The sequence below is a fragment of the Molossus molossus genome, unplaced genomic scaffold (assembly GCF_014108415.1).
Source record: "Molossus molossus isolate mMolMol1 unplaced genomic scaffold, mMolMol1.p scaffold_m16_p_21, whole genome shotgun sequence".
NCBI lineage: Eukaryota > Metazoa > Chordata > Mammalia > Chiroptera > Molossidae > Molossus > Molossus molossus.
The window spans coordinates 47,170,864-47,191,471 of record NW_023425357.1 but is presented as its reverse complement, the minus strand read 5'-3'; the positions used below and the strand labels follow the sequence as shown (position 1 = coordinate 47,191,471).

Genomic DNA, 20,608 nt, shown 5'->3' with positions numbered 1-20,608 from the left:
ATTCTTCTGGGCATTGAGGTTACATGTGAGAAAAAATAGGTTCTTGCCCTTTCTTTGTTTATGATCAAGTTGTTAAAATAGACACAGATCGGATGGTCACAGAAGCAGATGTAGGTCTGCAGTGGTGATGAGTGCAGGAAGGTCCATGATGCTGTGAGAGTTATTAAAGGGTGGTTATGCTTAGGGGCTCAGGGATTTTGTGCTGAGGAAGTGACATGAGCTTAGGTTGACCAGAGCAGTGTGGTAGATAAAGTGAGTGGGGACAGAAGGACTGTTTTAAGTAGAGGGAATAGCATGTGTAAGGCCTTGTGGGAAAAGGGAGCCTGGTGTTTTCAAGGACTAAGAAGAGCCAGAGTAGCTGGAACTGACAGAGGGGCATACCATTTTATGAAAAAGGAAAACAGGAGCCTGGTGGCCCTATTAAAATAAAATGGGGTGCCCCTGAAGGATTTTCAGCAGGGTGTGACCTGTTTCCCTTTTGAGAGGCTCACTCTTGCTGCAGGTGGACAGTGGGTTGGAGCAGGGAGTGTGAATGCAAGGACACCAGTGGTGGCTGCTGGGGGCTTGGTCCTGGATGACAGTAGCTAGGACTAGGCTTGCTGGGGAAGAGGTGGGGAGAGTGGATGGCTGTGAGAGATTTGGGAGTGAATTGACAGGACTCACGGAGAGGTCAAAAGTGAGAGCTGAGGAAGAAAGATGTGGATGCTGACTCCTTGTTTCTTGGCTTGCATACTTGGACGATGGTGGAGGAAGGCGAAGGATTGCCTTTGACTATGTTGAATTTGAGGAGCCTTTTAGACCTTCTAGAGGTGATTTATCAAGTAGGCAGTTGAAGATACAGATCTGGAGCTTGGAAGAGAGGTAAGAGCTAGAGAAATAAATTTGTAGGTTGCCTTCATATATACGATGATTGAAGTCCCATGAATAGAATCACCTAAGGAGACAGTGAGGATGGAGATGCATGTTAAGGCTAAGCCTTGAGGAACTTAATGGCTGGGAGGTGTCATTCTCTTCTCTCTCCTCTGAGCTTCCATCATCTTTAATTTAATGTTTATCATTCTCTTGTTTTTCATTAGAGCTTTATAACTTTGTATATGTAGGCAGCATACTCTTAGTTCTGCATATTTGGAGCTTTATATGCAAGGAATTGGACTGTATGTATGTTGTGTAATTTCTCCCTCAACATTATGTTCCTAAGATTCATCCAAGTTGTAGTGTGTAGTTATAACTTTTTTCATTGCTGTATAGCATTCCATTCCATTGCTATGAAATATATGACTATATTACAATGTAATTATCCACTGGACCACTGATAAGACATTCAAATTGGTTTTATTTTCTTGCTATTATGAACAGCTCTGAAGTTAACATAACATAACATAACATAACATAACACATGTCTACAGTCTATAACTCCGTGGAGTCACTGGGTCAGGGGATGTGCACTGATTTCTTTGCTGATTTCCCAGGGTAGTTATATCGGTTTGCACGTCCACCAGCATCATCTAAGGGTATCACTGTTCCTCATCCTTATCAGCAGCTAAGGTTCTAAGACCTTTAACTTTTGAATTATCTCATGTTGGTTTCTACTTTCTTTTATCTATTTGAGGACAAGAATCTTTTCATTGTTTTGTTGGTGATTTAAGTTTCTTCTTTTATGAGTTACCTTTCCAAGAAGTCTTTTGTCCATTTTTTTTTCTAGGTTGTTTTTTTGGTCTTTTTCTTACTGGTTTACAGACCTTTTTCAAATTCGAATCATTGTCAGATACAAAGATTGCAGTGATTTCTCCTTGTTCGTGGCTCATATTTTCACTGTTACTGCGGTGCCTCTTAAAGAACATGTAGCTCTTGCTTCCATGTTCGCTAGTCTGCCTTTGTTGTTTGTGTACTCGTGTTTAAGAAGTTTCTCTCGCCTGGCCGGTTTGGCTCAGGGGTTAGAGCATCAGCCGTGGACCAGAGACCCAGGTTCGGTTCCTACTAAGGACACGTACCTCGGTTGCAGAAGGTTTTCTCTGTCCTAGAGTCGTAACGAACATTCTTCTTTGTTATCTTCCAAAAATTGATAGTTTCGCGTTTACATTTGTGTTTAAGCTGCCTGGAAAGGATTTTTGTGTGGAGTGTGGATGACGGGTGTCTCCACACTGTCGATCGCACAGTCCGTTCTCCCCACCAGTGTGCAGCCCGCCTGGCAGCGGGGTTGGTCCTTCCGCGAGGCAGCTCTGGGCTTCGCTTCTCCTCTGTGGGTTTGTTTCCTCGTGCATCGATTTTTGTTTTTGTGTTTAGTCTTTTTCTTGACTACTTTTTTGTTCAAACTTTAAAAAAAATTTTTATTGATTGATTGATTTTAGAGGCAGAGGGAAAGAGAGAGAGAGAGAGAAACATTGATTTGCTGTTCCACTTATTTGTGCATTCACTGATTGCTCCTTGTATATGTCCTGACTGGGGATCGAACCTGAAACCTTGGCATATCAGGGTGATGCTCTAGCCAACTGAGCTACCCAGCCAGGCCGTCTAACTTCTTAAGTTGTATGCTGAGTTGATTAATGTTATCTTTCTTTTTTCCAAAATAAGCTATTAAGTCTCTATATTTCCTTTAAAAGTATTACCTTAGCCATGTTCCACAAATGTTTATTTTTTTCTGTCTTTTTCTTTATTTCAAAGATTTATGCCCTGGCCACTTTGGCTCAGAGGTTGAGCGTCGGCCTGCGGACCAGAGAGTCCCAGGTTCGGTTCCTGCTAGGGGCATGTACCACGAAAAAAAAAAAAAGATTTACATAATAATTTTCTTTGATCCATTTATTATTTAGAAGCATCTTTCTTAAATTTTTCGGTATCTTTTGTGGTGGTTTCTAACTTCACTGTATGTGGACAAAGAATAGAACCTATGCAGTTCTAACTAACACTGGCGTTGTTCGGTTTGGACAGTTGGGTGCCACTGGCTGAGGCTGAGAATGGGGCGGTGGGGTGGGGCGGCACACTGGGCCGGGGCCAGCGAGGTCAGGGCCAGTGGGGCGAGGTGTGCGTATTAATTTTTAGGGCTGTAGGGCATAGTTAACATTCTTGAATACATTTCTCTGATTAAGAATTACTCTTTATAGTTGCCGAAGACACTGCAAAGTCGCTTACAGAGCTGTCTCCGGACTTGGGACAAGCTTCGCCACCCCTGCAGCCTCCTTCCATGAACTCGTTATCCAGCGAGAACAGATTCCACTCGTTACCCTTCAGCCTGACAAAGATGCCCAACACCAGCGAGAGTATTAGCCACAACCCGCTGTCTGTGTCTGTCCAGTCAGTGATGGGGGAGCTGGACAGCACCCCCGTCCAGGACAGCCCGCCCCTGACTGCGTCTCCCGGGAGCGCCCACGGGCTGGAGGTGGGCTCGCTGGCTGAAGTGAAGGAGAACCCTCCTTTCTACGGGGTGATCCGCTGGATCGGGCAGCCACCGGGGCTCAACGAAGTGCTGGCTGGGCTGGAACTGGTAACTGCCTTGGACCTAAACTTGCACCTCCTTGCTGTCTGGGGTTTTGTAGATTTTCCCTATTATGTGCTTTTGGTGAAACGTGTCTGTCAGAAGAGCCATTGCAGGAGGAGTTTTATTATCACGCTGCCCGACTTCCCTGCCGCCTACTGAGCACCTGGCCACTTTTCCTAAGGGAGAGTTGACCAACGTCCAAGGAATGGAAATAGAGTTTTAGGTTAATGATTTGGGCTCATTATAGTGAACAGAACACAGTCAGGAAAGCACATTCGTTATCAGCGTTTCTTGTTCCCTCTCAGCTCCCTCGCCCAGTCAGTCCTAATGGTCATATATTGGCTTTGGGATCAATCACCATTTCAGGAAATCTCCTGGGATCTTTGCTAGGGGGAGAGATTGTCCCTTCGGAGGTTAGGAAAGTATGTTGACACTTCATAATCAGGAGAGAAGAATTTAAGTCCATTTAGCTTTTTTTTAGATATATTCTTGTTTTGTTTGTTTGCATGCTAGTGAACATTGTTAGTTTGGGAGGGTGTACAATGAATAGCTTCTGCTCCCTCCACACTCAGCTGAATACCTTTGGGAAAGGTGCAGGAAGTCAGGTAACCAGGGGAGGTTCAGTCATGGGTTCTGAAGGGAAATCCACTGAGGACTTCGTGCTGGACTAAGGAGTGAATTTCTGAGATCATTAGCTGTGAACTGGCATACTGATTAGTCAGCCCTTTTCCTGATGGAGCTCTCAGTACCGGTGTGGAGCGGGAATTCAGACAAAGGGCAAACTCAAAACAAGCTGTAGTTCTGTGTGCTCTTGGTGCAAGAAGCGGAGTAACGCACACGGTGCCACTCTTTGGCAGGAGGACGAGTGTGTGGGCTGTACGGATGGGACCTTCCGGGGCACCCGCTACTTCACCTGCGCCCTGAAGAAGGCGCTCTTTGTCAAACTGAAGAGCTGCAGGCCCGACTCGAGGTTCGCGTCCCTGCAGCCGGTTTCCAATCAGATCGAGCGCTGTAACTCTCTAGGTATTTGCATGCTTTTCACTTACGTCTGGGATGACTCTGGGCCTGGCCTCACGCCATGAGGCAGGGTGTTCAGATGTGTTTCTTGCCAGTATTCGTCAGACTGTTAAATCACTCAAAGTTGTTACTTGGTGTGTAGGAAAGTTAGTTATCCAAAGAGGGAACATTTAAAAAAATGATTAGTCAGGAAAACGTGTTCGAGACTTAGAAAGTGAAGAATGCTGGGATTTATTTTTTCTTCCTGTTGATCACAGACATGTAATTTTCAGCAGCACAGGAGGTGGACACATGTGGCCCTTGGGCACGAACGTCCCTGTCAGAGCCCATTCAGGGCGCTGCTGAGCGTGTCAGCAGCAGTGACTTCCCTCCACACGACGCGCCCAATAAGTGTGTTTACACGCAGGCGGCACTGTTGTAAGATGTCGTAAGAAGTGTTTAGATTGCTTGATGAGGACAGAGCTCATTACCTGTAACAGGTGGCTCTTTCCTGTCCCCTTCCTTCTAGATGACAGTGGTGAAGATTTCAAGGGTTAAACAGGTGTAAATCGGAAAACCATCCTTGTAAAAAACATTTTTCATTACAGTTGAAATGGTACTTCGGAAATTTTCAACTTGAAAATGAAACATCTTCAGACAGATGCTTTTTAAATATTAATTACTTAGTATTCTGAAGTGTTTCGGGATTGTGGAGGAAGGGAGGTGGGGAATGCAGAGCAGCGGTTTTTACAGCCGAGCTGGTGACAGCTAACCCAAACCTACCCTGAGCTTAACTTTGTGTCGAGAAACAAATTTAACATCAAACTGCAAAAAAAATACGTTAACTGAAGACATACAGGAATGCCTGTTGTCATAGTTTAAAAGAATTACTGTTTTCATTTTTTCTTTTCAGCCTTTGGAGGCTACTTAAGTGAAGTAGTCGAAGAAAATACCCCACCAAAAATGGAAAAAGAAGGTTTGGAGATAATGATTGGAAAGAAGAAAGGTATCCAGGGTCATTACAATTCTTGTTACTTAGACTCGACCTTATTCTGGTGAGTTTAAAATTAATGCAGGAGGAATACAGTGCCCTGGGTGCAGGGACATCTGTGTGCATTTGAGAGACAGACAGACAGAGAGACAGAGAGACTGCTCACTGCCTCTGAGCAGAGCAGCTGGGTGTCGGGGTCAGGAAAGAAAGGGACGCTGCATTTCATTATATGCTCCTTGGAAGCTGTTGATTATTGTCTCATGAGCCTGTATGCAAATATTAACCTATGACGTAATGCAGTGAGTGGTGGCTAAGGGGCGAGTGACAGGGTCCCAGGTGGAGCAGCTGTCCCCAGGGTCTGTGGGAAGCCACGGCCTACCGGGAGGAACCTTCGTGCACACATCGTGTGACGTGGACGGCAGGAAGCGGCGAGCTGGTGCGCTTGCTTCACTAGGCGGGCGGCCTGGACCGACTCGGAAGACTTGTCGCCCTTGCACGGTCGCCCTTGCACGGGTAGTTATTTCCAAGTGGACAACCTAACCGGGCGAGAACGTTCACACCCAGGAGCGAAGCCAGCACAGCACAGGCGCGTTGAGAGGGACCGGCCAGCCCGGCAGCCGGGGCAGTGGGCGCTGGGCCTCAGAGGGGCCGGGAATACAGGTGCTGGGCGGTTTCTGGGGCAGGATGTACTTTCAGTCTCTCAGATGTGTTGACAAAAGCAAGAATTGATATAGTAGTCTTTAGATTCCCTAATGAAAAATCTTTATTAGCCAAATATTTTCTTTGCTACTACAAGTTACCGCTGTCGGTCAGTAGAGAGCTGGGCGTTTAGAGAGATCAGGTCTCTGCCGGGCGCGGGGAGGACCGGGGTGGGGTCTGGAGTGTGTGTGCATTGCCGTGTGTTCGCTCGGGGACTCAGCTTCCAGACTTCTCCCTGTTGCCTGTGGGTGACCCGGGTGGATAGGCCACTTTCACTTCTGCGGAGACGGCTCAGCATTAGAGCGAGGGCGTACGTGCCTTCCGTCCTCCACCACTGCCAGCCGCTAGGTGGCCTTCTGGACCCCAGGCTTCCCAGCCCGCAGGGAGCTCGAGGCCCCGCTGACGGAACTGTGGGAGCTTAACGGGGCTGTTGGGAGCCTGTGTTAATGAAAAACACAAATTTGTATGTTATTTGTTCTCCAGACTTAGCGGTTTTCTCTTCACATTCTTTTCAGTATTTGTTTCTCAAAACGATAATACATTTACAGCAGGAGGAAAACGATCCTTTTATTTTGCAGCTTGTTTGCTTTTAGTTCCGTTCTGGACACTGTGTTACTTCGACCCAAAGACAAGACCGACGTGGAGTATTACAGCGAGACCCAGGAGCTCCTGAGGACGGAGATCGTCAACCCCCTGAGGATGTGAGTGGCAGCCGGTTGTCCTGCCTGCACTGCGGTCCTGTTTGCTGTCTCTTGGTGCAGCAAGTCATTTATGCCCAGATTTTATTAATAGGAAATTTTCTTGATGGAGCTGTAATGATTTTTTAAAAACCTTTGGTCCTTGTACTGCCTTTACTCATTTACTTTCTTAAAAATCTGACCAGGGTAGAGCATGTGGTGTACGCCACAAAGTGATGAAACCATTTGGAGTATGCTACAATTTAGTGATTGCAGGGGGTGTACAAAAGCTGATACAGTGGGTTCCCATCTTCCGAAAGAGTTTATTCCAACCCCCTGGTGGTTATCATGCCTATTAGCCCAATTGATACAGCCTGGCTTCTTAACCTGATTTTATTTCGCAGAAAAGGAGCAAGGCACATTTTCATTTGGAGAGTAGCTATAGTTTTACTTTTGTATTAGCAACAGGTGAGGTGTCTTAGCAACACCTTTCTTGGTTAAAAGAATGTATTTAGGCCCCACACCCCTCACTTGAAAAGGTGCTGTTTAGGGTCCTTTCCTAACTCAAGAATGAGAGGTGTGTCTTTCTTTGGCCACAGGAAGCAGTTTGTAATGGTACAAGTCCTAGTGACGAGACATCTTGTAAAGACTTTGATCCGTAGCAGTAGGAATATGTAGTAATGTCACATTGTAAAACTTAAACTGTGAAGAGTTAGGGCCTTAGCGCATACACCAATCTGTCCACTTGGGAACATAGGTTGCACACGGTATAATTTAAAGTTCATATAAATTAATTTACAGGCCTGGCCGGTTTTGCTAAGTGGTTAGAGCATCAACCCATGGACCAATGAATCTTGAGTTCAATTCCAGTCAAGAGCACGTACCTCGGTTGTGGTTCGTGCCTGGCCCTGGTTGGGGTTGTGCAGGAGGCAACCTGTCAGTGTGTCTCTCTCACATCGATGTTTCTCTCTCTCTCTTCCTCTCATTCTATCTGAAGATAAATAGGAAAATATCCTTGGGTGAAGATTAAAAAATTTACATTTTGTGCCATGCTTGTCTTATTTAACAAATAAAGTAAAACATAGCTTGAAATATGATTTTGACCAAAAAATGCAGATACTGGAGTAGAAGGAGCATTCAGAATGACCTACTGGTAATGTGACCAGGGAAGGAAATGGTGATGAATCCATTTCCTATGCATGTCTTTTGTTTCCCTAAATTCTCTAACGATGAAAACGCCTGTAGATTCTGCCCCTAAAGATAATGAGTCTTAATTTTTTTTTTTTATCCTCATCCGAGGACATTTTTCCATTTTTTGTACAGACAGAGTGGGAGGGAGAGAGAGGAAGAGAGAGAGAGGGAAACATCGATGTGAAAGGGCCACATCGAGTGGCTGCCACCCGCACGACCAACCAGGGCCGGGGACAAACTGCAACCGAGGTACGTGCCCTTAGCAGGAACTGAACCCGGGTCTCTCGGGACCGCAGGCGGACGCTCTAACCGCTGAGCCAAACCGGCCAGGGCATGAGTCTTGATTTTTACATCAGTTATTTTGTATTATTTGTGTAAATGAAAATTTTTGAACATATTGTCTATTCCTCACCCCCTGCCCCAAAGTGATTGATCTAGAACAAGACAGATCAAATCCAAAGCTCCAAGGCATGTACTGCTTCCTTCTTTCTTGCCAAACATTCTTAGGGTACTGTTGTCCCCCAGTGAAGAGTCCTGGCCAAGCGGACCTGTCACCCCGTCTGCGTGCTGTGCCCCGGGCTCCTCGCGTCGGCAGCATTAGTGTCCTAGCTGTGCCGCAGCTGACCGCCCCTATCACACTGACGCCTCGGCCTTCTCCACCTCTCGCTGCTCAAAAGCACTGACCCTGTTTTCTCGCTTTATTCATTTTTGCATTCCCAGCAGCCAGAAGGTTTGATTACTGTGTAAGTGCCAGGTGTTCAGTATACGTTGGCTGCAAAGAGTTAAGGGGTGAATGAATAGTCGATATGAAAGCGGCTATGCGATTACAGTTCTGACGCCCCGGGGCCCCCAGACTCTCTTCTGAAGCGAGTGTTAGAATAAGAATCGTCAGGACGGACATGGAACGTGTGGAGGGTCCTGTGTGCAGTGGAGATGAGGGGAGGGCCGTACTGACGCTGACCGGCGAGACGGCAGCCTTCGGGTCAGTTCCTTAGCGGTGCCTGTCCCTTGCACCCGTGGCTGTTTCATGCTTAACACTAAACGGACTCTCTCTCAAAACTGTGTTCTCTTCCAGAAAGTTGGCTTTCATTTCTTAAGCAAATAGCATTAGAAAACCAGTCATCATAAATTCAAAGTATTTTTTTCTTGTATTAGTACGTGGTAGTTACTTTTAGGGTATAATAGTGTCTGGGATAATTCTGATTTCAGATTCTTAATTTTCAGACCTCCAGAAGAAGCCTATAATTGTATCTTTCAGAGTAATTGATAGCCTATTGATTTATGACATGCTAAAGTTATATAAGAAATGTGTGATTATCAAAATATGTTATATTACTTTAATGTATATGCCAATGTTAACTCAACGTTTTCACTAACATAGATATGGATACGTGTGCGCAACCAAGATCATGAAGCTGAGGAAGATTCTGGAGAAAGTCGAGGCTGCGTCGGGGTTCACCTCCGAGGAGAAAGGTGATGCTCACCTGACGTGCGCACTGCACGTGCCCTGAGCACACGTGCGGGATGCCTGGCCGAGTGTGTGCCCGGGGAGCTGGGAGTTTGTTTTAAAACAGAAGCTTCTAGGTGGCGTACGCTTTCCTTCCTATTTTAAAATGCTGGCTCTCTTCCAAGAGGGAGCGGTGGTACGGAGCAGTGGACCCCGTTAGGGACCGGCTGGTGGTAGCGCAGTGAAGGGAGCGTGGAGAGTCCCCTTCCCACCAGCCCATCCCGCGTGAGCCCACGGTTCCCCCAGGCTCAGCCAGCCGTCCCGCGCAGCTGCCCTTGTCACTGGAAGTGTATGGTCAGAGCCAGGGCTCTGATCTGTTCATAGCTAGTGGGCTTGGAATGTGTTAACGGTGTATTGGAACTAGCTATACTGTTTAGAGACTAGATAATTATTTAAGTATCAGGAAAATACAAGGTCGTACTTCAAGTTTCATTCCACTTATCTTAAACACCCCCCAGAAATTAAAATTATTTCACCATATGTGAATTACTATACCTTTTCAAATGCAATAAAGGTATAACAAAATTAGAACTTAATACTTTATCATATCCTTTGTATTTTTAGTGAGGAAAACTTGAGAACTATGCTTTTAATTGAAATAAGATTGATTACGAAATTGAGTTCAGTATAGGAATATGACTGTTATAAAAAATAGAATGATTTAAACATTTTTGTCAGGGACTTACTTGATTTTTTATTTCTTTTAGATCCCGAAGAATTCTTGAATATCTTGTTCCATCATATTTTAAGGGTAGAGCCACTGTTAAAAATAAGGTAACTTTTAAACTTTTACAGAAGTCCTGGACAACGAGACAGGCCTCATTTCCACAGCTGTCAGTCTGTGGGAAGGGCTGCGTGGAGGTCACTCAGCATTGTGTTTGCATAGGGGTCGGCCCCTGCTAGTCCCCACGTGCAGACTGACCTCAGCCACTGTCTTCTCCGTAGCATTCCGCGTAACCTGCGGGACGAACCCAATGTAAAGTTGTGCCCTTAATTTTAACCCTAGTGATAAATATTGCAAATCATTTTCTTATAAAACCGTATATAAATATTTCGTAATGTAAACTAATGAACCCTTTTAAGAGAATCTTATTCTAACCTGATCTCTAACAGAGAGAACAGTTATAGCTGTCCATCACTCAGGAATTCACTTGGCGGTAAATTAGCTTCCGGTCCCAGCCCGGCCGCCTGGCCCTTCCCGGCCGCCGGGGAGGGAGCCTTGTTTGAACGCGGTCAAGTTCTCAGTGCCACCGTCTAGGTGGATGGGATTCGCAGATAGTTTGAATGCTGAGCCTTTTTATATTTTAGTCTTTTGGGTTTCTCTGTTGAAAATATTACTGATATGCTATTTATTTCCCTAAAAGTTAATCACAGACAAGAACTCTTACTCATTTCTGTCTTAAGTGATGGTGTAGGATGCAGTACTGAACCGATGGATAAGAAGAAAGGGAATAATACCAACAGCTATATTTTGAGATTATTTGGGTGTTCTAACTCATGAAATAAGGCAGGATATGTGAATATCAAGAATACATATTTATTATCTATTCAAAGCTGGTAATGGCTATATGTATACCAAGAAAATTCTGGAGAATTGTTTAGAAACTACTTAGTATTAAAAAAGGAATTTGTAATTTGACCATGTAGGATAAACCATGGAGAAATCAATAGTATTTCTGTGTACCCTCTAGCAAGTATTAAAAAGGGATAACTTCATACTTTATAAAAGTATAAATTGCCAAGAAATCAATTTTATTAACATAGGTTTTAAAAAATATCTTGCACAGAATTGAAAGGTGACTTGATTAATTAGTGAGAAAGTTTGTGTTACAGGTAGGAAGATTAAATAACTTAAAAGATGTTAACTTTTTACAAAGTAATTTGCACATAAGCAAGATCTTAACTTTTTCTTAAAACTCAGTAAAGTGATTTAGAGTTCTCTGCAAGATGAAATGGGTGAAAACACATAATTTTTTAAAAAAAAATTCTATTATAAGCTATGAAGGCAAAGCAGTAGACATTAAAACAGTGTGATTCTGGTATAAAATTAGAAATGTGGATCAATAGATCTGAACAGAAAGCTCAGAGGTAGAATTAACTATAGCATTTCAGACTTCAAACACAAAGGAGGAAGGAAAGTTATATTTATACATGCTGAAAAAATCTAGAAGGCAATTTGGGATAAAAAAGTCACTTTTATTTTTCATTTCAAAGAAACAAATTTCAGATGATTGAAATAGTTGTCCTTCTTTCTGTCCTAGCCCAGCACACCTTAGGGAGGTCGCTCTCAGTAACTGCAGGGTAGACCCTGCGGTGGTTCTCGGGGTGTCGGGAGGGATCACTCATAGGCTACGTCTCCTCTCTGAAGGCCTTATGGAGTTGAGGGGTGCACGGCTTCCCTGCCCCCTTCAGCAGCCTCCTCATACTGAGAATCACTGGTTTAAAGATTATAAAACGATATAGAGAGACCCTTTGAAAGTTAGCCCCTTTCCCCCCAAGTGTCGCTCTTCCCTTCCAGGGGTCTTTCCTTCTGAGGGAGAGTCAGCTGATGCAGCAAATAGGACGATGAATACCTTAGAATCTGAAGCCACCACAAGAGACTGTAGAATGTTCTTAAATGTGGAGGAGGCAAAAGAAGTACTTAAGTACCCATCAAGAATAAATGCAGATCTGATAACCAAATCAAATAACCTGAGACAGTTCCCAGAAATAGAATAAAACGTTTATGTATGCACATCTCCATGTGCACATGCGACTGGGAAGGGTTGTGTATGCACGTCTTCACGTGCATGTGCAGCTGGGAAGGGTTGTGTATGTACATCTCCATGCGCACGTGGGACTGGGAAGGGTTGTGTACGCACGTCTCCATGTGCATGTGCAGCTGGGAAGGGTTGTGTACGTATGTCTCCATGTGCACGTGTGACTGGGAAGGGTTGTGTACGCACGTCTCCATGTGCACGTGTGGCTGGGAAGAATTGTGTATGCATGTCTCCATGTGCACGTGTGACTGGGAAGGGTTGTGTACACACGTCTCCATGTGTACGTGTGGCTGGGAAGGGATGTGTACGCACGTTTCCATGTGTACGTGCAGCTGGGAAGGGGTGCCGTACCAGATACAGCAGACACAGCTGGAGAGAGGGTCGCTCATTTGGAAGGTAGACCTGAAGAAATTTCCTAGAATTTAACTCAAAGGGTTAGGGTTAGAAAACAAGACGGGATAAGAGGCATGGAAGATAGATTCTAGTTATAATTCTAGGAGGTGACATCGGAGAGAATAGGGGCTCCTGGGAAGTGACTATCCTGCCTTAGGTCTCAGGCCCTTTGTTTCAGAAGTGACAAGATTGGTCCAGAAGACCTCTACGGGTCGGGTCCTCTGCAGGCATATAAGAATCTATTTTCCTGTTCAATCACTAAATACAGCTTACTGCTTTCCAGATTGGGACAATACCAATGTAAGTGTTGTTTCACCCAGTTTAAAGTCTTACCCAAGCATATTATCCAAATATTCAAAAAGGAATGTTTACAAAATAAATAATACAGAAAACAAATTTACTTATATTGGTATTGTTAAGTTGAACCAAGTGCTTTTAGCTTCTGGTTATGACACAGTGCTTCTTGAGTGTGATAATATTCCATTATTTTTCGTCTGACCATTAGTATGAAAACTAGGACAAGAATTCATGTTTAAGGTCTTATGCAGAAAGACATTTAATCACTTTATCTAAATGATTGTCTTTGCCTCGTTCTGACTGTCCAGAGTTACACCATCAAATGTGTAGTTTTTCTCAAATACTGTTGGTATTTTTTTTAGGTCAGCTGGTCAAAAAGTACAAGATTGTTACTTCTATCAAATTTTTATGGAAAAAAATGAGAAAGTTGGAGTTCCTACAATCCAGCAGTTGTTAGAATGGTCTTTTATCAACAGTAACCTGAAATTTGCAGAGGTCAGTGATCACTACTTGTGTTTCATGTGAAAGTTCTAGGATTCTTCAGACTATGGGTAGATTCAGTAACTCTTACTTTTAGCCCACTGAGAACAGTTAGAAACACAAACTCTTAACACCAATTTTAAATAAAGTGCAGTGTTTCAGTTTTGTCCTTGTAGAAAATGCCTTGGAATTAAGACTGAACTTTTTTGAATTTTGGTGCCAAAGAAAATACCAAGCCAGTTTGTAATTTGAAAACTTTTACATATTTTAAAGAAAAGAAGGTTTATGGTTTTTTTTTTAATGTTATTTTACCCAATTTAAAATTTATAGAAGCATATTATTCAAATATTCAGAAAAGGATGTTTACAAAATAAGTAAGAGACAAAATAAATTCACTTATTTTGGTATTGGTTTTTTTTTTTTTTTTTTTTTTTTATCATCCTCACCCGAGGACATTTTTCCATTCTTTGTTCAGGTAGAGTGGGAGGGAGAGAGAGGAACAGAGAGAGAGAGAGAAACATCGATGTGAAAGTGACACATTGAGTGGTCGCCACCCGCACAACCAGCCAGGGCTGGGGACAAACTGCAACCGAGGTACGTGCCCTTAGCGGGAACTGAACCCGGGTCTCTCCAGACCGCAGGCCGATGCTCCAACCGCTGAGCCAAACCAGCCAGGGCTTATTTTGGTTAATGAACAAGTGATATCAATTATTTTTCTTTTACTATTTATTGAGTATCTTCATGATCTTAGTAGTACATGCTTGTAGTTTATTTTTATTGTATTTATTTCTGAAGGAATGTCCTGGTAAAACCTTAAGGGTTATAAGTTATTTGTTGAAATACAAGAAATAGTGTCCTTTGGTGATGACAGTTTCTTTATTATACTTGCAAAAATAATCTTTCAAAAACATTTATTAAATTAAACCCAAAGCAGGATGTCATTCTGGGCAGTCCTGCTCCCTGAGACCAAGGTGGGGACCCGCCTGGTGCTGTGGGCTGTGTCCGCGGCACCTCGAGCTTGAGGACTCGTGCTCGACAGGGCTCGGCCCCGGGGTCCACGTCCACTCGGACGCTGTGTTACTGGCATAGGCGTGAGGACGAAGCCGCTGCCCGGGTGACAACCGTGACTGTTTCAGTTTAAAATGTTTTCAGCACTTTTACTAAAAATACACATCTTTTTTTTTTTTTCAGGCACCATCATGTCTGATTATTCAGATGCCTCGGTTTGGAAAAGACTTTAAACTTTTTAAAAAAATTTTTCCTTCTCTGGAATTAAATATAACAGATCTACTTGAAGACAGTAAGTATGAGCTCGTCTGCTCTGTCTGTCTCCCAGGTAGGAAGGCCTTGCCTGTCTCTGAGAGGGGGCCGGTTCCATCTCGGGGCCGCGAGCCAGTGGGCGGGGCATTCCAGTTTTAGGAGTTTACTCTGAGAAGACAGTCAGACGTGCAATAGGTATTTTATATGCAAACATGTTCATTGTTGCATGATTAAGAAGTAGAAACAATCTATACATTAACTTAAGGAGTGTTGTTGAGTGAATCACGATGTATCCATCCTGTGTTTGAAGAGCCGAGGTGTGAAAGTGGTCAGGATGTGACATCAGGCGAAAGGTGTGCCGACACTTTGCACAGGAGGAGCTGTACACACACGTGGAGCTTTGTACACGGAGATACAGAATGAGGAGGAAATTCAGTGTGTCGACAGTGGTAGTCTTGCTAACTGAATTGGGGTGCTTTCAGTTTTCTCTTGCATGCTGTCTTGTCCTCGGATGCTCATCAGTAGGCATTTGATAATCAGGGGAAAGCACCCTAGAATATATTAATTTGAAAAATTGCCATTTGGTCAGAGAAAATACCTTGAAAGGTATCCTGAATCCAGGGAAATCCAATTTAAAGCTATGGGGATGGAGAGGGACAGACATTTTTGAGTCCATGAACATTCTCCTTTTAAAGCTTAACTTTTTAATCTTTTGAATGAAAGAGAGCATTTTTAAAGGCCCTCTCCCTCCCGTAGCCCCCAGACAGTGCCGCATCTGCGGAGGGCTGGCCGTGTACGAGTGCAGGGAGTGCTACGAGGACCCCGAGATCTCGGCCGGCAAGATCAAGCAGTTCTGTAAGCCCTGCAACACGCAAGTAAGTCATGCCACTCGGGACGTGTTCCCACAGGACAGGAGCAGGGTGTAGTGCAGACACTGCCGGCTGAGAAGTGTTCAGACTCACAGTCAGTGTCTAAACCTTCACAATCAGGTGGTATTGTTTCTGCCTCTGTTCGTCTGATAGACGCCCGTGAAGCTCTTGGTTGCTGGGAGCAGGGGCAATTCAGGTCGGGGAGGTGGAGTCCGTTCACCAGAAACACTGAGTTTGACTTATTCCTGGTCCATTCTAGGTCCACCTTCATCCCAAGAGACTGAACCATAAGTATAACCCGGTGTCACTGCCCAAAGACCTGCCGGACTGGGACTGGAGACATGGCTGCATCCCCAGCCAGAAGATGGAGCTGTTCGCTGTCCTCTGCATAGAAACCAGCCACTACGTGGCGTTCGTCAAGTACGGCAGGGACGACTCCTCCTGGCTGTTCTTCGACAGCATGGCCGACCGGGATGGTAATGCCACCCTCCTCCTGCTTGGGGCCCGTCTCCGTCCGCGGGGCAGCTGCTGGGGCAGCATCTGAGAAGCACCGTGGTGTGTGCAGAAGCCTTGCAGGCTTGGTGGTGACAGTCTGAAACCATGAAATGCGTTCTCAGCTCTGCCTAGAGTAGTGATAATGATGTGATGTTTCAATAGGCGTAGGGGTTCGTTAGGACCAGCACAAAGTTCTTGTTTCAGGCCAAGGAGCTTTCTTCTCAGCTTTGTCTTGAACTTGCAGGCCCCTCTCATTTCCTGCCTGGGTGCGTGCATCGCGTGGCCGCGGCGGGCGGGGTGGGCAGTACTCTGCCCTGCTGCCAGGGCCGAGGCCGAGGTCGCAGCTCCTGAGCTCCGTCCTGTGGCATCCGGGCCCTGGCGCCTGGTGCTGAGCCAGCTGTTGTCTTCTCGATGACGAGCTGACCAGGGGCAAGTGTCTTCTTAAAGAGCCTGTTCTGCAGGACACGTGTCCTCCTGAAGCGGGCACGTGCTGCCCCTTCTCGGCCGTTGTCTTGGGTGCTCGATATTTAACAAACATGAGTTAGTGCAGGTGGAGAGCCCGGTGTTGTGAGGCTGTGACCCCCACACGCCCGCACTCTTCCTGCCCTGCTCACGAACTCCAGCCGTCTCCCGGTGTGGCCCTTGGACAGCCTAGGGCCCCCCGTGTCCCGTCTCCGGGTGCGGCCCTTGGACAGCCGAGGACACCCCCTGCCCCGCCTCCCGGTGCGGCCCTTGGACAGCCTAGGACACCCCGTGCCCCGTCTCCCGGTGCAGCCCTTGGACAGCCTAGGACACCCTGTGCCCCGCCTCCCGGTGCGGCCCTTGGACAGCCTAGGGCCCCCCGTGCCCCGCCTCCCGGTGCGGCCCTTGGACAGCCTAGGACACCCCGTGCCCCATCTCCCAGTGTGGCCCTTGGACAGCCTAGGGCACCCGGTGCCCCGCCTCCCGGTGCGGCCCTTGGACAGCCTAGGGCACCCCGTGCCCCGCCTCCCGGTGCGGCCCTTGGACAGCCTAGGGCACCCCGTGCCCCGCCTCCCGGTGCGGCCCTTGGACAGCCTAGGGCACCCCGTGCCCCGCCTCCCGGTGCGGCCCTTGGACAGCCTAGGACACCCCGTGCCCTGCCTCCCGGTGCGGCCCTTGGACAGCCTAGGACACCCCGTGCCCTGCCTCCCGGTGCGGCCCTTGGACAGCCTAGGGCCCCCCTGCCCCGTCTCCCGGTGTGGCCCTTGGACAGCCTAGGACACCCCGTGCCCCGCCTCCCGGTGTGGCCCTTGGACAGCCTAGGGCCCCCCTGCCCCGTCTCCCGGTGCGGCCCTTGGACAGCCTAGGACACCCCGTGCCCCGCCTCCCGATGCGGCCCTTGGATAGCCTAGGACACCCCTATCCCATCTCCCGGTGCGGCCCTTGGACAGCCTAGGGCCCCCCGTGCCCCATCTCCCGGTGCGGCCCTTGGACAGCCTAGGGCACCTGGTGCCCCGTCTCCCGGTGCAGCCCTTGGACAGCCTAGGGCACCTGGTGCCCCGTCTCCCGGTGCGGCCCTTGGACAGCCTAGGGCACCCCGTGCCCCATCTCCCGGTGTGGCTCTTGGTCAGCCTAGGGCACCCTGTGGCAGCCTTTTGACCAGGAGCCCAAGCTTTAGACCGAGGCTGGTCAACATCCCAGCTCTCAGGCTCTTGAGGGGGACGTACAGCCCCATCTGTACACGTGTCCCTACCCCAGGTGAGTGTTAATCTGACACGAAACTCAGAGCATCGGGCCTAGACATGCGGAAAGGCCACCGGGAGGCTGAACCAGCACGGCCTCCCGGGATCCCTGAGACCGCAGCCCAGCTGGTGGCTGGGAACAGACCCTCGGAGTCGCACAGGCGCACTGGTAGCGTGAGGCGGTGCACGTGTTGGTCGCGCTGGATCCGCCCTCGCCTGCAGTGTCTGTGGGGACGGTGCGGGTCAGGGGTGGAGGGTGCAGGCACCCGTGCGATGTTGCTCACTGAACACAGGAGCCTGGGACGTCGGTTTTGGAATTGGCCTTGTGCCAGTTTCCTTCACTCTGGGCCCCAGCATCCTTCAGGAACGGAGACACGAGAACTGTTGAGAGCAGAGGAGGGCCTAACTCGGGATCCAAAGCAAAGCCAGCCTTCGGGCTCCGGCGGTCCTTGCTGAGCCGGAGACGGCGGGCGGTGGGCGGCCGGGCAGCGCGGGTGGGACGCGGCCCTGAGCAGAGCTCCTCTGTGTCCACAGGTGGTCAGAACGGCTTCAACATCCCGCAGGTGACCCCGTGCCCGGAGGTGCGGGAGTACCTGAAGATGTCCCCGGAGGACCTGCACTCCTTGGACTCCAGGAGCATCCAGGGCTGTGCGCGCAGGCTGCTGTGCGACGCGTACATGTGCATGTACCAGAGCCCCACCATGAGTCTGTACAAGTAGGGCGCCCGGGCCGCCGCGTCCTCCGCGTCCTCCTCCGTGTCCTCCGCGTCCTCCGCCGCCGGCAGGGGCTCCGGGCGCTCAGCTTTCCGAGAAGAATTCCCGTGTTTAAAACAAATCGCTTTGTGTTACTGAATATTTAATAAGAAGCATTTTGCACTCTAGAAAGTATGTTTATGTTGGTTTTTTAAGAAGTCTAAATGAAGTTGTTAATAACTGAAACTTTAAGTTAAGTGCATTGATCACATGATATTTTTGGAAGCATAGAGTTTTAATTGTGACAGTTTTAAACCTCTTTTAGTCCATTGAGAATGTAAATAAATGTGTCTTCTTTATGGACCAAAGGTATGAAATCATTTTTCCTTTGTAGTAATGGTTGCCTTGAGAAGTGCGTGGTGTTCGAGACTGGTTTCCACGCAGCTGTGAAAGGTGTGCCGAGTTGGCCGCCCGCCCCTCCCCAGGCGGGCTCCGCGGGTCTGCTGTCCCGTGGGCGTCCTGCGGCCGTGGGCACAGAAGTGTCAGCTCCTTGCGGGTGGTGTTTTCTGTCTGGGTTGACGTAGATGAGTGATTTTGTCATCAAATGCCACTTGGATGTAGTTTTCAGGGGGGTCAGAGTGACAGCCGTTGGCACACTTCATTCATGGTGACTGTCAGCCTACGGTGGTTGGGGGGTCTCAATTCTATCGAGTGGGGGACAGAAAACTTTATTAACAGCTCAGAGGGAGACATGTCACCCTACACCAACGCCTGGTCCGTAGCAAGTAAATCTGGCAGATGGAGTGACTGTAACATTTCCCCGAGGCGACAGGCTGCGAGGTGTCTGACCTCTGCGACTGGTAAGCCGTGCAGACCGAGGTGGCTGGGCGGCCAGCCCGCCCCTCCGGAGCCCCGCTGCCTTCGGTGGAGTGAGGTCAGTGCACGCCGGACACTTCGATGCGATGTTAGCGAGCTTTATCCTCCTGCTGCGGGAGAAGTGGAAGACGGGTGTTTCCGTAGCTGATGCCCATCGTGTGTCTGGACGGTGGATGCTCAGACTAGGCCGTGGCTCCTGGGTGTCTGTGCTGTGGGCGAGCTGCAGGTGCTGTGTTCTGCATGGCTTCCCAGCCGTGCGGAAGGACAGAAAAGGTGTCGTACGTTCCGAATGTGATTACATACACTGTCCAAAAATGACGGTGGGGATCTTGACGAACCTGCGTTTGTTTTCAAGACACGCTCGCCCTGTGGTTTCGTCACTCCTCATGCTGATTCTAGTTCTATCAATCAGAAGTTCCTTCCTTTGGTCGCTTTGTCATTTTTTGAAATAAACGTACATACCTTTTGCATAAGATTTGGCTAAATGCTTGGGCAGGCTGTTGAGATGGGTGCTAGATTGGGGGCGGGGTTTGTGGAACCCTGGGCAGCAGGACTGGCCCCGCCTCTCATGCCCAGTAAACAGGGTGTGGGTGAGCCTCGGCTAAGGCCTCTCAGCCCTGATCACCTCCGACCGAGTCCAGTCACCCCAGTAAGTGCGTGTGGAGTGAGCACATGGACGAAGGAGCTTGTCACTGTTAAAGGGTCATTCGGAAGAATGACTGTAGGTAAGACTGGATTTAATAGTTGAGAAGTAGAAAGAAGAGGAGGCAGCACCTTTGCTGTAAAATTCAGACATAATTTGCGTTGAGGAAGGCTGTCCTGCAGCCTGCTGGGGCGGAGACTGGATGTGTGCATCCGCGCTCGTCTGTGCTCTGCTCGGCGTAGGGGCTCTGCGGGCGCAGGGACCCCACCAGCAGTGCTGCTGAGGCCCTTCCCGCGGTCCCCGTGGGCCCCTCCCCGGCCCTGGTGCTCCCGCAGTCCCCCTGGTCCCCGATCCCGCAGAGCCCGGTGTCCAGGGGACACCAGCCGTGCCTGGCTGTGTGGCACCTGTGGCCCATGTGCCTGTTGATTTAATTTTTAGCCTTAAATTTTGTTTAACATTTTCTGTTGGCTCTTTAAGTGTTGGCTCTTTTTCCATGTCGTATCTTCAAACAACATGGCGATACAATAGAATTACTTATGTACACCATGGTTTACAGTCCATAGTCAAAGAAAATATAACGTCATGTCTCCCCACCTCCCAGTAAGTAC

The 20,608-nt window shown here is 47.8% G+C and overlaps 1 protein-coding gene across 5 annotated transcripts in view; it reads left to right on the top strand.

The window, feature by feature from the left end:
- The window catches only part of CYLD (CYLD lysine 63 deubiquitinase), a 34,799-nt gene extending 15,985 nt beyond the window's left edge, over positions 1–18,814 (top strand). For all 5 annotated transcript variants that reach the window (XM_036274462.1, XM_036274460.1, XM_036274464.1 and 2 more), the window contains exons 8-18: positions 3,099–3,478; positions 4,330–4,495; positions 5,382–5,523; positions 6,737–6,859; positions 9,408–9,499; positions 10,241–10,307; positions 13,345–13,477; positions 14,654–14,762; positions 15,479–15,597; positions 15,851–16,067; positions 18,324–18,814. In XM_036274462.1, coding sequence (XP_036130355.1) covers positions 3,099–3,478; positions 4,330–4,495; positions 5,382–5,523; positions 6,737–6,859; positions 9,408–9,499; positions 10,241–10,307; positions 13,345–13,477; positions 14,654–14,762; positions 15,479–15,597; positions 15,851–16,067; positions 18,324–18,508 — 1,733 coding nt within the window. In that variant the 3' untranslated portion in view covers positions 18,509–18,814. The remainder of the gene's footprint in view (positions 1–3,098; positions 3,479–4,329; positions 4,496–5,381; positions 5,524–6,736; positions 6,860–9,407; positions 9,500–10,240; positions 10,308–13,344; positions 13,478–14,653; positions 14,763–15,478; positions 15,598–15,850; positions 16,068–18,323) is intronic.
- The last annotated feature ends 1,794 nt before the right edge of the window (positions 18,815–20,608 follow it).